The sequence below is a fragment of the Felis catus genome, chromosome C1 (genome assembly GCF_018350175.1).
Source record: "Felis catus isolate Fca126 chromosome C1, F.catus_Fca126_mat1.0, whole genome shotgun sequence".
In the NCBI taxonomy this organism is placed as follows: Eukaryota; Metazoa; Chordata; class Mammalia; order Carnivora; family Felidae; genus Felis; species Felis catus.
The window spans coordinates 110,634,795-110,650,683 of record NC_058375.1 but is presented as its reverse complement, the minus strand read 5'-3'; the positions used below and the strand labels follow the sequence as shown (position 1 = coordinate 110,650,683).

At 39.0% G+C, this 15,889-nt stretch overlaps 1 protein-coding gene across 2 annotated transcripts in view; it reads left to right on the top strand.

The window, feature by feature from the left end:
- The window catches only part of UGGT1 (UDP-glucose glycoprotein glucosyltransferase 1), a 113,895-nt gene that overhangs the window by 79,753 nt on the left and 18,253 nt on the right, over positions 1-15,889 (top strand). For both annotated transcript variants that reach the window (XM_045033558.1, XM_045033557.1), the window contains 11 exons: positions 703-782; positions 2,181-2,370; positions 6,342-6,500; positions 6,906-6,991; positions 8,746-8,830; positions 9,910-9,998; positions 10,528-10,632; positions 11,868-11,952; positions 13,112-13,294; positions 14,353-14,513; positions 15,719-15,833. In XM_045033558.1, the coding sequence (XP_044889493.1) occupies positions 703-782; positions 2,181-2,370; positions 6,342-6,500; positions 6,906-6,991; positions 8,746-8,830; positions 9,910-9,998; positions 10,528-10,632; positions 11,868-11,952; positions 13,112-13,294; positions 14,353-14,513; positions 15,719-15,833 (1,338 nt within the window). The remainder of the gene's footprint in view (positions 1-702; positions 783-2,180; positions 2,371-6,341; positions 6,501-6,905; positions 6,992-8,745; positions 8,831-9,909; positions 9,999-10,527; positions 10,633-11,867; positions 11,953-13,111; positions 13,295-14,352; positions 14,514-15,718; positions 15,834-15,889) is intronic.

Genomic DNA, 15,889 nt, shown 5'->3' with positions numbered 1-15,889 from the left:
CAGTTGCTTCAACATTTTTTTTTGAGTTGTATTTCTTTTTTAAGGTAAAGTTTTATTGATGTGTAATCAGCTAACCTTTTTGTGGGTGTGTGTATATATATGCATTTTTCTCACTGTAGTATGTAAACTGCACTGATGAACCTTTAAAATTTTCCTTGTGTAGGGGTGCCTGGGTGGCTCAGTTGGTTAAGCACCTGACTTCAGTTCAGGTCATGATCTCACAGTTCATGGGTTCGAGCCCTGCATCGGGCTCTGTACTGACAGCTCAGAGCCTGGAGCCTGCTTCAGATTCTGTGTCTCCCTCTCTCTGTGTCCCTTCCCTGTTCATGCTCTCTCTCTCTCTCTCTCAAAAATAAATACACATTAGAAAAATTTAAAAATTTTTCTTCTGTAGACAGCTCTCCATTATCCATCAGTTGCCTCAACACATGGGGAACAGTAATTTGCAGTAGCCCACTTGCTATGTTTTTGCCAAATGAAATGTATGTGTGATTTAGATTGTGCCCCAGAGTTGTGATTTCCAGAAATTTCTCCATTGCAGGCTATTATTCTCTTTCTGTCTTTCTTGAGATATTAAGATGTGTTCTCTCAACTCAGTGTCAGAGTGATAAATTTCTGAAGAGAAAATGTAAATATTTTGTCTCAAATATCATTTAGTTTCACTATAGGAAAATGTGTTTTGTCTCTTGTTTGCACTTTTAGGTTTTAACCCAGCTGATCAACATGAATCTAAGAGTGTTTATGAACTGCCAGTCAAAACTTTCTGACATGCCTTTAAAAAGGTAAAACAAAGCTCTTTAAGAAATCAGTTGAAAACGTGGTACTGAATCTGAAAGCTGGTATTGCATGTTAAGGATCAAATGGGCTTATAGCTGGACTTCATGTTTGAAAAGATCATTTACTGAATGTTTAGTTTTGCTAAATTTCTGCTTTAATCAGAAGTTCTGAGAACTTAGCGTGGGCATGGAAGCATTTAGGTGGCGTTAACCCAAGCTACCGTGTGTGCCTGCCTGCCTTTCCTTCTTTCCTTCTTTCCTTCTTTCCTTCTTTCCTTCTTTCCTTCTTTCCTTCCTGCCCTTCCTTCCTTCCTTCCTTCCTTCCTTCCTTCCTTCCTTCCTTCCTTCCTTCCTTCCTTCTTTCCTTCCTTCCTTCCTTCCTTCCTTCCTTCCTTCCTTCCTTCCTTCCTTCTTTCCTTCCTTCCTTCCTTCCTTCTTCTTTCCTTCCTTCCTCCTTCCTTCCTGCCTTTCCTTCTTTTCTTCCTGCCTACCTGCCTGCCTGCCTTCCTCTTTCCTTCCTTCCTTCCTTCCTTCCTTCCTTCCTTCCTTCCTTCCTTCCTTCCTTCCTTCTTCCCTGCCTCCATCCCTCTCTCAGAATTATGTCATTGTTTAATTTTAAACATTTGGATCAATGTAGCTATTAAATTTACCTAGTTAAAAAAATGTGCTGTGGTGCAAGAAGAAACTTGCCTGTCTTTTTTTATCTTAAAAGTGGAGCAGAATTATTTCAAGTTGTAGTATATTTGTCAGAGGAAACTTGGTGAGGTCCATTTGCATGTGTCTTGAGAAGGAGGGCAGGCTTAGCTGTGTGTTGTCTAAACCTTGGAATGGTCATTTATGAAAAAAATTATATAAAAAGCAGTTAATAGTAATAGGGTAGCGTCTTCTGGGTCTGTGGGAAATTCCTTATATGCAAATGTGCTGTGTTTTATAAATTAGATTCTAAGTGAATTCAGATATTGTTTCAAAGTCACTCAATGGCTCTCAGCTTCCACTGTTGTCCTTGAACAGGAGAAATGTTTAAACTATTGTGCATAGTGTTTCCAGGGCCCACCTGAGAACCCAGTCACCATTTAGGACTTTGTGTTTAAGAGAAAAATAAGTGTTTTTCTCATTGAAGGGAAACATGTGCTTAGGAAATCTTGTGCCTCTAACAGCAGCCACCCTTAGCAGTCCCAGAAAGAATGACCTTTCCTCTCATTTGTGACCCTCATGCCCTTATCTTGCATCTGCAACAGCCACAGGAGGCATAATTAGGTCAAGAGATGGTTTTGGAAACACTTTTCCCAGTGTGGGGGGCTACCTTTCCAAATATAGTTTGTTTTGATTTGTGTGGATGCCTGGCAACCTAAGGACCGTGGATATATTAAAAAGGCTCAATTTTTTTTTTCTTTACAATTTCAGCTTTTACCGTTATGTCTTAGAACCAGAGATTTCTTTCACTCCAGACAATAGCTTTGCTAAGGGTCCAATAGCAAAATTTTTGGATATGCCACAGTCTCCTCTGTTCACCCTGAATTTGAACACACCTGAGAGTTGGATGGTGGAGTCTGTCAGAACACCATATGATCTTGATAATATTTATTTAGAAGAGGTAAGAATATCATTGCTTCTATGTATATAATCATGTGTACAACCTTTTTTTAAGAAGTGGTGGTAGTTTCTGACTGAACAGACTGGATCTCAGTCAGGCAGGACTCTGAGATGTCCGTGTTCATGTGTGATTGTATTTTTAACAGCTTCATTGAGATTTTTTCACATATCATAAAATTTACCCTTTTAAAGTATATATAGTTCAGTAGTTTTAGAATATTCACAAATTTTGCAGTCATCACCACTAGATAGAAACTCCATACCCATTAGCAGTCACTTCCCATGCTCCCTGACCCCTGGCCACCACTAATCTACATTCTATCTCTATGGATTTGCCTGTTCTGACTTTTCATCTTAAGAGAATTGTACATTTTTGTGACTGGCTTCTTTCACTTTAAATTATTATTTTCAGGATTCATCAATGTTGTGGCATGTATTAGTATTTAATTCTTTTTTATTGCCAGGTAATACTGTATGGACATACCATGTTCTATTTATCCATTCATTGATAGACATTTGGTTTGTTTCCACTTTTTGGCTATTATAAATAGTGCCGCTGAGAACATTCATGTTCCAGGTTTTTGTAGATGTGCTTTTATTTCTCTTAGAATTGGTGGATCATATGGTAATTCTACGTGTAATTGTTTGAGGGATTGCCAGACTGTTTTCCAAGGGTGACTGCACCATTTTCCATTCCTGCCCATGATGTTGAACATTTTTTCATGTGTATATTGGCTATTTGTATATCATCTTTGGGGAGAAATGTCTGTTTAAATCCTTTGCCTATTTTAAAAAATTTGCTTATGGGGCGCCTGGGTGGCGCAGTCGGTTAAGTGTCCGACTCCAGCCAGGTCACGATCTCGCGGTCCGTGAGTTCGAGCCCCGCGTCAGGCTCTGGGCTGATGGCTCAGAGCCTGGAGCCTGTTTCAGATTCTGTGTCTCCCTCTCTCTCTGCCCCTCCCCCGTTCATGCTCTATCTCTCTCTGTCCCAAAAATAAATAAACGTTGAAAAAAAAATTAAAAAAAAAAATTTGCTTACCATTTTGTGGAGGGAGTCATAAGAGTTCTTTGTATATTCTGGAAACAAGTCCCTTATCAAATATATGGTTGGTAAATAATCTCTTTCATTTTCTTAGCTATCTCACTTTCTGGAAAATGTCCTCTGAAGCACAAATATTTCTAATCTCAATGAAATCTAAATGACCTTTTCTTTTGTTGCTTGTGCTTTTGGTAGTATACCTAAGAAACCAACACTTAACCCCAGGTGACAAAGATTTACTCCTGTGTTTTCTTATGAGACTTTCAAAGTTTTAAACTCTTACATTGAGGTCTTTTATTCATTTTGAGTTAATTTTTGTATATGATGTGAAGTACGGTTATAGCTTTATTCTTTGCGTGTGAATATCCATTTGTCACAGCACCGTTTGTTGAAAAGACTGTTCTGTCTCCACTGAATAGTCTTGGTACCTTAGCCAGATATCTGTTAGCCCTAAATATGAATTCAATTCTGGACTCTCAGATCTATTTCCTTGATTTGTGTGTCTGTTCTTAGGCCACACTTGTCTTATTGTAGCTTTATTGTGAGTTTTGAAATTGATAAGTGAGTTTTCCAGTTTTATTCCTCATTTTCAAAATAGTTTTGACTGTTTTGGGTTCTTTGTATTTTGGAATCAGCTTGTTAATATCTGTAGAAAATGCTGTTGGGATTTTGATAGAGAGTGCATTAAATTCCTAGATCAATTTGAAGAATATTACCATCTTAACATTAAGTTTTCTGATCCATGAACATGGGATGTCTTTCCATTTATTTAGGTCTTTAATTTCTTTTAACAGTGTTTTGTAGTTCTTATTATACAAGCCTATAAAAGATCATGTCATCTGCAAATAGAGGTAGTTTTATTTTTTTCTTTCCAAACAAGATGTCTTTTAAATTTTCTTGCCTAATTGGGAAATATTTAAGTTACCAGTTCAGTCTCTTTTTGTGGATTTGTTTAGATTTTCTATCTTGTCTTAAGTCAGTTTTGTGTCTCAGGAATTTATCCCTTTTATCTAGGTTACAGCTTGTTGGCTTACAGTTGGTTATAGCATTTTCTTACAGTGAGCTGGCTCTTCCTCTCTTTTTTTGTGGTCAGTCTCACTAAAAGTTTGTCGGTTTGTTGATATTTTTGAAGAACCAGCTTTTGGCTTTGGTGATTTTTCTGTTTTCCTGTTCTTTTTTTCACTCATTTTCATATAACTTAAGGTAAGTGGTCCTTTTCCCCCAGTCCATTTTCAAAGACCGAGAGCTCACAAGAGTTGTTTGCTGATGTCTCTTCATAGCCCTCACTCTCTGTACCTAGTTCAGAGTGTATTAACGAAGGAATCAAAACATATGGTCTTTACTTACAAGGAGCTTACAGCATCTCAGGGCCTCCTTCCTTTCTAAGACATCTGTCTCTGTGTCTACCCTAAATATATTCTACAATTGAAGCCTGTTTGCTCATTCTGTCTTCTTCAGAATTGGGAGAACAGGAACTCGAAGGTAGTTATTAGAGAAATTCTCAGCCCTCTTATCATTAGAGTGAAGAAGAATCCCTCAGGTGCTAAGTTAGGGGTGAGTGTTGTGTACACACTTGCCTTATTCCCTGCCTCAAACTTGTCTACCATATTTATAACAAACAGGAAGTGGAGTTGTTGCCCTTGAAGAATGAACTTTTGCTGAGAAGATTATAAAATGGCCACAAAAAGCACTAAAGAGCAGTGCAAGTAGGCACAGAACAGATGCAGAGTAGCTCTCTTCCATGTCCTTAGAATTTTTGCTGTTCTTTCCTAGACTTTCTCTGGTTTCTCTGTATCCACTAAAAACACAGAGCCTAGGACTTGGTGCTTTCGTGGAGGTGTACTCCTTAGCTTTCCTTATTAAACTTTTAGAATTTAGTGTAGCAGTAATATTAAGCTCCAAATAGTGTGTTATTAGCATTAGATAGGATGACAGAGCCAAGTCTGAACCAGCTTGGGATAAAAAAAATCCTTTCATCAGCCAAAGCCAGGCTGTCCCAAACCTTGCAATTATATATTCTGCAAGGAATCAGTAATAATTTAGGCAGTTGGTGTGGAACATGAATTTTATGCCATTATGGAGCCCTCAAATACATTTGGATATTTGGATTTAGAACAGCAATATTTTGGGGCACCAGAGTGGCTCAGTTGGTTAAGTGTCCGACTTTGGCTCAGGTCATGATCTTGCAGTTTGTGAGTTCGAGCCTGGCATTGGGCTCTGTGCTGACAGCTCAGAGCCTGGAGCCTGCTTTGGATTCTGTGTTTCCCTCTCTCGCTGCCCCTCCCCTGCTTGTGCTTGCTCTCTCTCTCTCCCTCTCAAAAAAATATTTTTTAAAAAATTAAAAAAAAAAATAGCAGTCTTTTCAGCTATATCCTAAAGGCCAAGATAAATTTACATTTTTTCTCTGCGGTTTCTGTTTCTCATTTTTTCATTTTCTCATGGAAGTTAGTCCTGGTAGTATTCTTTTCTGTTTTCTTTATTATTTAGCTTTTAGATCTGTTCATTCTTTTGGCAGGTTTTTTTTTTTTTTTTTTAACATGCTTTTACCAATACTACCTTCCTAGATGGCAGTCTTATCCTCTCATCTGTACAAAAACCTCCTTATTGTGTTTTTTTTTCCTCTTTCCAGCCCATCTGAGTTTTGAACATTGTAAACAGTTGTTGACCACCAGCACAGTCAAGATACAGAGCATTTCCATCGCCCCAGAAAGTTCTCTTGTGCCCCTTTGCAGGCAGTCCCCTCCCTTTCCTGCCACTATAGTTTTGCCTGTCCATGAATTTCTTAGAAATATGACCATAGAGTATGCAGCCCTTTATGTCTGGCTTTGTTCACTTTGCACAGTGCATTTGAAATCCATGTTGTTGCATGTGTCAATAGTTTGTTTCTTTTTATTGCCAAGTAGTTTTCAAGTGATTTAATTCTGCTATTGCAGGTGGATAGTATAGTGGCCGCTGAGTATGAACTGGAGTACCTCTTACTAGAAGGTCACTGCTATGACATTACCACAGGCCAGCCCCCACGAGGACTGCAGTTTACATTAGGAACTTCGGCCAACCCAGTCATTGTGGATACCATTGTTATGGCCAATCTGGTAAATAATCATCAGTACATCACATGGTGGTAATTGAGTCATGCTAATTTGGGCAGTATGATTTATGATGGAGCAGTTTGCATTCTGAACATAAGTGGGATTAAAGTTCATAATTGACAGTTTGGTCAATATAAAAATCATAAGTTTACTTAAATTTATACATTGGAATTATATGTCAGCCTAAAAAAAATGCTAACATATTCTGAATGTTCTGCTCTAATCAAATTGGCCCCTGCAAATGCATAGCTTATGAGCTGACAGCATTTTTCTTGGCTTTGGAGCTTTATAGCTTCTTCATACATGACACATAAAATATAAGTGACTGATACTTCAGAAAAGGAAGTAACTGTTCCTCAGAAATAGCATTTTGATGAGAACTAAAATTTGTCTTTCTTCTTACCCTAGGGCTACTTTCAGTTAAAGGCCAACCCAGGAGCTTGGATTCTCAGATTAAGGAAGGGTCGTTCTGAAGATATTTATAGAATATACAGGTAAGATTAAGTGATGGAGGTGCTTTTTTTTTTTTCCCAGAACATTTTGCAGAGAATCAGCTTCAATTGAGTTCTACACTGGCAGTTAGCCAGGGAATAAGAATCTAATTTATGTGTGATGAAACAATGTTTTTCTGGGAAATTGAGTATAGAAGAATTGGCAGGGTATGATTAGTTAATAAGTTGTATAAACAGTAATAAATATAGCTAAGTTTCACTCTTTAGTCTTTCCCTTGTGCTAGCGGTATCTCCGAATCAGATCATTCTGTCACTGCGATGAAAACCATATGTAGATGAGAAATTGAGTCCTTTCGAAAAAAGAGAAAAGAAATGACGAACAGTTAAACTTTTTTACCTAGACAGTGTATTTCTCCACGCTGGGTGAGTCGCAGATGCACAGCATGTGTAAGGTGTGACTGTGAAATCTGGGTGCCAGCGCTGGCTTTCCTGGTCTGTGGTAGTAAGGAAGTACTTCCAGAGCATTTCCTCAGTAGCCAGGGTTCTACCTTTAGGTTTGCTATAAATGGCTATTAGTTTAAAAAAAATTATATAGCCTTTTAAAAAGTGTAATCTGAATTTTGCTAAATACAATTTAAATTAGTTTTAAGCTCTGTGAAGAGACTTTGTGTCAATTTTTTAGGGAGGGATTTCCATTAGACTGTACTTAAAACACCCTCTTGTTGTGTCATCTTAGTTTTAGAAGATTTACCCGACATTTGTGAAAGCAGTGTGGATTCTTGAAGCTATTATAATAACGTATTCATTGTAAATACCATTCCTCTAAGTAATGTTTTCTCCACATATGGTTTTGCAGAATTTAATCCTGTCATAAGTTTACTTGTTCTTCTGAACCTTGTCCCTTCTGCCTTCTGTGTGCCCTTTCCCTAGCCATTCTTTCCCCTTCTCTTGGAGTGTGGAGACCTCCTCTCTTCCTCCTGTCTAGACCTCCCTTCCTCTTGGATATTCCTAGTCTCTGGAGCATTTCATGCTCCCCCATGAGAATCTTACCTTTCCTGAGAACTCTGCTCTCTGTGGGATGACAGTGAATGCAGTGAATTTATATTTTATCGTGGCTTTCTGCACTTAACATCTTGAAAATTGGTACCTGGAAGTTCTAGGCATTACAATTGACTGGGGATATTTTATTTTTAATTTAAAGTTTTTCTTCTTCTGCCCCAGATCTGCCTGAAAATAGCTTTTTATAGTTCTTCCTCCAGAGTATGGGCCCCAGATGGAGTTACAGGGCCTAGACTTGGCTGATTGTGTACCTCCAGGCAGAAGGATAGAGTAGACAACTTTACAGAACTCTGAAGTAGAGCCATGCTTTGTCACCTGTCCATGAAAGACTAGAAGTGATGTGTTTCCAGTGATGGTTCAGTGGCTCATGTCCCTGGGCACTCCTTTATTGCTCGTGGTGAGCATGGCTCAGACTTAGTAAATACAGGTGTTAAGTGCGCCAGCACTGGGAGCCTCTCACTCTCTGAAAGGTAATTTAAAGGGGAGACCCAAGAAGAAAGTCTGGGCTGTGACGGATTGGAATGCTCAATGTTTGAAGGATAGAGGTTCTGACAAGTGCTTCTGTGTAGTTTGAAGGGACTTGCTACAGTTTGCGGGAAAATAATTTGTTCTGAAAAACTCCTTTATGATAAAGATGATGGACAAATATGGCATTTTGATATCAGACTCCTTACTGCATTTCAAGAATTGTGATTTATAACATCTGCCTTACTCTTTCCCTTTGTTTTCTCTCGAAGCCATGATGGCACAGATTCTCCTCCCGATGCTGATGAAGTTGTTGTCGTCCTCAACAACTTCAAGAGCAAAATTATTAAAGTGAAGGTGAGCTTGGAAATACTAAGGCAGCGACTTTTATAGTGGGTAAAAGTAGCAGTATTCTGGCATTAAGTAGCTCTCATCTAGAAGTAGATGGATTTAACTGATAATAATGCTATCACTGTGATCATTGTTTTACAGCTTCTATGCGTATCAAATCATCACATTGTATGCCTGAAGTTTACACAATATTGTGTGTCAGTTGTCTCTCAGTAAAGCTGGTGGGGAAGAAAAGAAACTGGTCTAAGGCTTTAATTCACCTTTGGGATTTTACTGTAGGGTTTATAAGAATGCTTCTTTACGTGTGAAACGTCTTTCATAAATATACATTTGTGGCTTTCTTCAACTGAGAGATTGCACCTTTTGAGTAATCTCAGTGAGCGATACAAATCTCAGATATTCTGGTGTTTACATAGCCACAATTCACATTATTGCTGACTGTTCTCAGAAAACTGGGAAGAATGACACTGAAAATTTCAACAATGGTAATTGGTAGCCCTATTTTATTTCTTTTCATGTCTCAGAATTTTAAAGTTCTTAGTGCCTTAAATTCAAGTAAAAGGTATTACAGAATAAACAATCATTACGCACAGTAAAATCTAAAGCAGACCACACACAGAAGAGTAGAAAACTGCTCCCTGTGCTGGTGAGAAGATTCAACCCATCTTTATCCTGGTGAATCCTGAAAACAGGCTGTGGCGCGAAGTGACTCTGTCCTGACGGGTAGCTCTCCTGTGGGCTGCACTCTCCCTGGAACAGCTGTCAGCTGGGTGGATGATGTTGCTAGTTTTGCTCAGACTCTGTTTCCTATACAGTTGAATTTGAGGTTCTTTGACCATTTTTCAGACTACAGTTATTACTGAATTACAAGAGGTTTCTGTCTCATCACCTGAGGCGTTAATGTGGTATGTGAAAGATCATTCTGTTGAACTGGTCTAGACTGTAGGTGGGCCGTGCCTGCCCGTGGCACAGCTTTCTTTCGCCAGAATATGGGCACCAGATTGAGTTATGGGGCCTAGACTTGGCTGTAGGAAGTAGGGGCTTCATCCCCTACTGTTCATGGTACCCCTCACGTACGGTTGCAGGTTCAGAAAAAGGCAGACATGGTGAACGAAGACCTGCTGAGTGACGGAACTAATGAAAATGAATCTGGATTTTGGGACTCCTTCAAATGGTAAATTGGCACTATTAAAAAAAAAAAAGTAATATTTTTAAGGAAAAGTATAAGCCCCATCCCTCCCCTCTTTTGAGTGTAAGAATCCCATATGGACCTTTCAGAGTCTGTACTCTGCAGCAAATCTTGCACTTCCACTTAGAGTAGATGGGTGTTGCCCACAATGAATGAAGGAGGTTGATGTCCCCCCACGGGGTAGTTACTTCTTGACTCTTACTGCATGGTGCCTGTCCTTCAGAGAGCTTAGTTTACTTTCCATTGAGTGGATTGCATTCTGTGGAGTAGCCTATGTTCAGTTTGTTTCTGAAGCTACGTGGGGCCTTGCAGGCAGCATCCTTTTCATTATCCTGGGGTGGCTTGGCTCCCTTGTGCCCTCCCAGGGCGCCATTGATGCTTCGCCACCTCCCCTTGCATCACCCTCTAGGGAAGGAATAGGATGGGTAACACGGTCTCTGTAGCTCTCCCCTTAAAGGGCTGTGTGTCTATACTAGCAGTTCAAGTGTTCTTGTTTTTACCTTTATTGTTACAGGGGCTTTACAGGAGGACAGAAGACTGAGGAAGTGAAACAGGATAAAGATGACATAATTAATATTTTCTCCGTGGCATCCGGCCATCTCTATGAAAGATTTCTTCGGTTAGTCATGTTGATTATTTCAGTACATTATGAATGAGTTTGTCACAGTGTTCTTATTTAGAGAGTAAGAGAGTAAATGTTTCATGGCATTCTATCCATTGTGCTTCTGTATATATGAAGCACTCTGAGGACTGTGAATACAGAATTGTATTTGTTTTGATCTGCCAATCTCATAAATTCCAGCTGTATCATAAATGTATATGTGTGGATATTACAAGGCTATAAACCTTTAATACCACTGCGCACACATTATAAATAATGGTGTTTAATTGGCCACCAAGCATTGCTTAACCCAGAAACTAGGAAGTTAGCACAGAGAGTAGAAGTGGAACAGGGCTGTGGACCTGTCGCCTAGAGATTCATAGGGGTGTAGAGCCAGGAGTGATCTTAGTTCTCAAAGAACACCTCTGTTATACAGACAGATTCAGAGGGTGAAGGGACTTGCCTGAGGTCACACAGCCAGAGCCAAGGAGAGGCCACAGCCATGTGCTGGTTGACACAGCGGCTGCTGGGGGAAGGCTTGGCTGGGAATATGCTCCTTTGCTTAAGAGTGACTTTCCTAATGCCAGGTTCATTTTACTTTTAATTTTCCATGACAAATCTAGTATGGCAAATAATTAAACTGTCATTTTACTCAGGTTCAACCTTCTATTTCCAAGAAATAATAACTGACCTAAAATAGTAATGTCAAATGTTAGTAATAACTCAATTTAATTAAATTCCTTGATTCAGTGTGTTTTTGTCTGTTTTCGTAGTAAGGAAATCCTGACGCTGTAGCCACTTGCCATCCGCTGACCTCTTCCTGCTCTCCTCCCTAGCAGTGTCTCCAGGATAGGCTGTGGGGGGCAGTGCAGCCACATACAGCTGCTGCGGCTTTCCAGTTTTCTTTTCATAGTCATGTAGTCTGTTAGCTACAACCTCCGTTATTCGTTTGTAGCATAATTAATACGGCAGTTCATGAAGCAGAGTATTTAAAGATGTAACATGATTAAAACATCTGCCTTTGTCAGTTAGGTATATTTTTATAGGTGAGAAATACCCTTTCTTTTCCATTCAGTGATAATTTTATAATGAGTGCAGTTTTTCATTTTCCATTACTAAGGGTCTCTTTTTTAAAGCCATCAGCTCTGCTGTGAAAAATATTCAGCGGTCTTATGATCAGCTCTGCTCAATTTTGTTGAGATTAAAAAGCATTGGAAAATTAATATTGATTATTATTTGCTTTTGTTTGACAGTATAATGATGCTGTCAGTACTGAAGAATACCAGGACTCCTGTGAAATTCTGGTTCTTGAAGAATTATCTGTCCCCCACATTTAAGGTTTGTTCTCAGGGGAGAGGAAAGGAGACATTAAGGAGATATGATGGTATAATATACTTCTTACTGCTTCTCTGTTATTTGTGTAACTTAAAAATCTTTCCTTTCTTGGGTTTCCGTAGCTCAGCTGCATACTTTGTGTTGATTAGTCTTCTAGCCTAGACTATTTAGGGGGAACAGTCATCATAAAACCAAACATAAAATTATTGTGACCTGAGGAGAATCTGTATCTTTGTATTTTTTTTTTTTTTAATTTTTAAAAAAATTTTTAGAGAGTGAGAGAGTGCAAGCAGGAGAGAGGGGCTGTGGGAGGAAGGGAGAGGGAGAGAATCTTAAGCAGGCTCTACAGTCAGTGCGGAGCCCAACGTGAGGCTCAGTCCCGCAACCCTGGGATCCGTGAGCTGACGCACAACCAACTGAGCCACCCAGGTGCCCCTGAATCTTTTGTTTTGATGAAATAATGTTGTCTTTCTCTGAGCATGTATATTCTAATTTAATTAGAAAGCATAGTGCTGGTTTCCAGTGGGGAGGATTATTCATTGTCTCATGGACAACAGTGATCTCTGGAAGTGTTGTTTCATCTGTGCACCATGAAAAACAGATTTGGGAAGTTTTCTGCTTTATTTATTAGTTAGTATTTGTCACCTAAATTTGACTTGTTTGTGTCTTTTGTTGTTGTGGTTCTATAGATGTTACTAAACAACTTTTATTTTATTCAGTAATTCACTTCTGGTCCCCTGAAGGTACTTGTATTTACGATCTAAAAACTTAAAAACAAATTTGTTCAGAATATTTGGATCTGCCGTGTCATTCCCTGGGTTAGGCCCAGGTCTGAGAAAGCCTTTGAGTCAAGCTCAAAAAATGTTTTACTGTAAATTAAGTTCATTTCCATAAAACACACACACACACAAACCTAAAAGCCTTCATTGAAAGATTTGTCCTTTCATGTGATAATTAGAAGTCCTAAAGAAATGGGGGGTTTGACAAGTTTATATGTATTCTTTTAGTCACAGGTGAGTCACGGTCAGATTTCTGTATTCAACTGCCGTTATGGTAAATATGTTTTACTTGTGCTGTCATCATGGTGACTGACTTCCATTAGAGAGCCGATTTTCTTCATCTGAGTAAATGGTTGTCTGTTGTTCCCTATGTGCCAAAATAGGAGTTCATACCTTATATGGCAAATGAGTATAACTTCCAATATGAGCTTGTTCAATACAAATGGCCCCGGTGGCTTCATCAGCAGACTGAGAAACAACGCATCATTTGGGGTTACAAGATCCTCTTCTTGGACGTGCTGTTCCCACTGGTTGTTGACAAATTCCTGTTTGTGGATGCTGATCAGGTAAGCTCTTAGAAGCCAGGTTTAAACAGTTTGTATTAAAGCCGTTAGACTTCCTTCTCCTTTTTAAATGATTTTACTTTTCTGGTTACAGAAAAATACATGCCTCTGTGACATTATTTAAAATATATGAAAAGGTACACCCAGGTGTGATCACTTTTACAGTTTGCATTTGAGGTATCTCCTTTTAATCTTTTTTTCTATGCCTCTATACATCATACATGCAGTCTTGTGTCTTAATTCATTTAACACACAGACTAAAAACTGGAAGATTGAGGTTTAACAGTGCTTGCTATCATCTCCAATTATTTACCCAAAAGCTAGGAGTTATCAGCATGGGTAAGACAGAGGAAGTTCTACCAGATAGATGCCTAGCTTTGATAGTTTGCAGCTCTTCAGATACTCTTCCTCCTGTCAAGATTTGACTTAAAACGAACACACTGTGATTTTAGAGCATACACACTCAAAAAGTGTTAATATAGTTCTCCTTTACAATCTTCCCCTTTTCCCTGAGCCGGCTGAAACCTGAGGTGATCATTTGAATGGAAATGATAGAATGTGTGCAAAGGTCATGCGGCCAGAAACTTCATCCATCTTTTTGGGATTCCCTGCCTCCTTCAGCTCACTGTGTCACAACCAGCTTGACCAGCATGTTTTCTAGGTTCTTATATAAGCACACTTACCTTTGTTGAGCACTTGCTCTGTGTCAGTTATCATTCCGCATGTGTTCATATGTTAATTCATGTAATCCTGTGAGGTCTCCATTTTACAGATGGGGAAACTCCATCACAGAAGCTAAGCAGTGTAAATTTGTTTTACTGCCACCTTTTCGAATACTTAGAATACTGTGTGCCAACCACTATGCAAAGTGTCTTACATGTTAGTGAAGGCAGCCCACTAATCAGTGAAGGAATCTGGGCTTAGCCTGGGTCTGCTGCTGGAGCCTGTGCCGGTAACCTCAGAGCTGCCCTCTATAATGTCTCAGTGAGACAATCTGTGTTTTAAGGAAACTGCTGTCTGCATGGCTGTTTAACAAATGACTTGTGATTTTTTTTCTCCAGATTGTCCGAACAGATCTGAAAGAGTTAAGAGATTTCAATTTGGATGGCGCTCCTTATGGCTATACTCCCTTTTGTGATAGCCGAAAAGAAATGGATGGATACAGATTCTGGAAATCAGGGTACTGGGCCAGTCATTTGGCTGGGCGAAAGTATCATATCAGGTACTGAAAAAGGAGTACTCTCCAAAGCTGTTTGATTTTCTTTTCTCAAAAAATTAGTTTTACATATTTGAAATTATGAATAGGTAATATGTTATTAATGTGGCTCAAATATAAAAATTATAAAAAATATACTGTGAAAAGGCCTCCCAATTCTGTTTTCTACCCAGTTCCTACTCCTATAACAGATAACATCATCTATTAATTTACTGCAGTATGTCCTTCCAGAGTTTCTTGATTCTTTTTAATTTTTTTTTTTAATATTTATTTTGAGAGAAAGAGTGCATAAGTAGGGGAGATGCAGAGATAGAGGGAGAGAGAGAATCCCAGGCAGGCTCGAACTCATGAACCATGAGGTCATGACCTGAGCTGAAATCAAGAGTCAGATGTTCAACCGAGCCCCTCAGATGCCCCTAGAGTTTCTTGATTCTTACATCTTTTTTTTTTTTTACACAAAATATACCATCATATTTTCAGTTTTGTGCCTTTTTTTTTTTTTACTATAGTAGATCTTCTATCAATGTGTTGAGAGACCTTCTTTCTTAACATCTGCATTTTATTGCAGTATATGTAGGTTATTTGTGGTCTTTTGCTGTGACATACAGTGTTGCAGTGAATAAATACATCATTTGGTATATTTCAAATATATCTGTAGGACAAATTCCTAGAAGTAGAACTCCTAGGTCAGACTGTGTACCATTGCATTATCTGTTCTTGGCAGAATGTGGTTTGGAAGATCTGGAAGGTCTGGGATGTGTAGGAAGCAGCATTTACAGAGAATAAAAGTTGGGGTCTGGGGATTTCTTTATCATTAGTTATGTCCTTGGTCCAGAAGATCCGTAACAGTGTGGATGTTTTTTTTTTCCCCAGCAACATCTAAAACATTATCAGGCTATTTTTGGCTGATGGTCAGCTTTTATTATCTAATCTGCTGACGTTTGGTAGAAGTTTTCTGTTGTCAGAGACTTAAGGCAGCTAAATAAGGAAGGCAATTAAGAAAGAGTGACAAAGTGAGCTTATGGCAGAGTATGTGTTTTGCAGTAATTTCCTGCCATCTTTGAAGAAGAACATGCTGACCCTGAGCTCCACTGGAGGCCACAGCTTACCTTTTCACAGAGAGGGCAGAATGTTTACCTGGTGACCATTATTCATTGGGGTTATTCTTTGTCATAATCCATGGTTATAACAAGTAGTTCTTCTCTATCCAGTGCACTATATGTCGTGGATCTAAAGAAGTTTAGGAAAATAGCTGCTGGTGACAGACTCAGGGGACAGTACCAAGGTCTGAGTCAGGATCCTAACAGCCTTTCAAATCTTGATCAAGTAAGTGGCTATTTTTTTGGTTAACACTTGCAGTGATGGGTTATGTCAGAAATTGA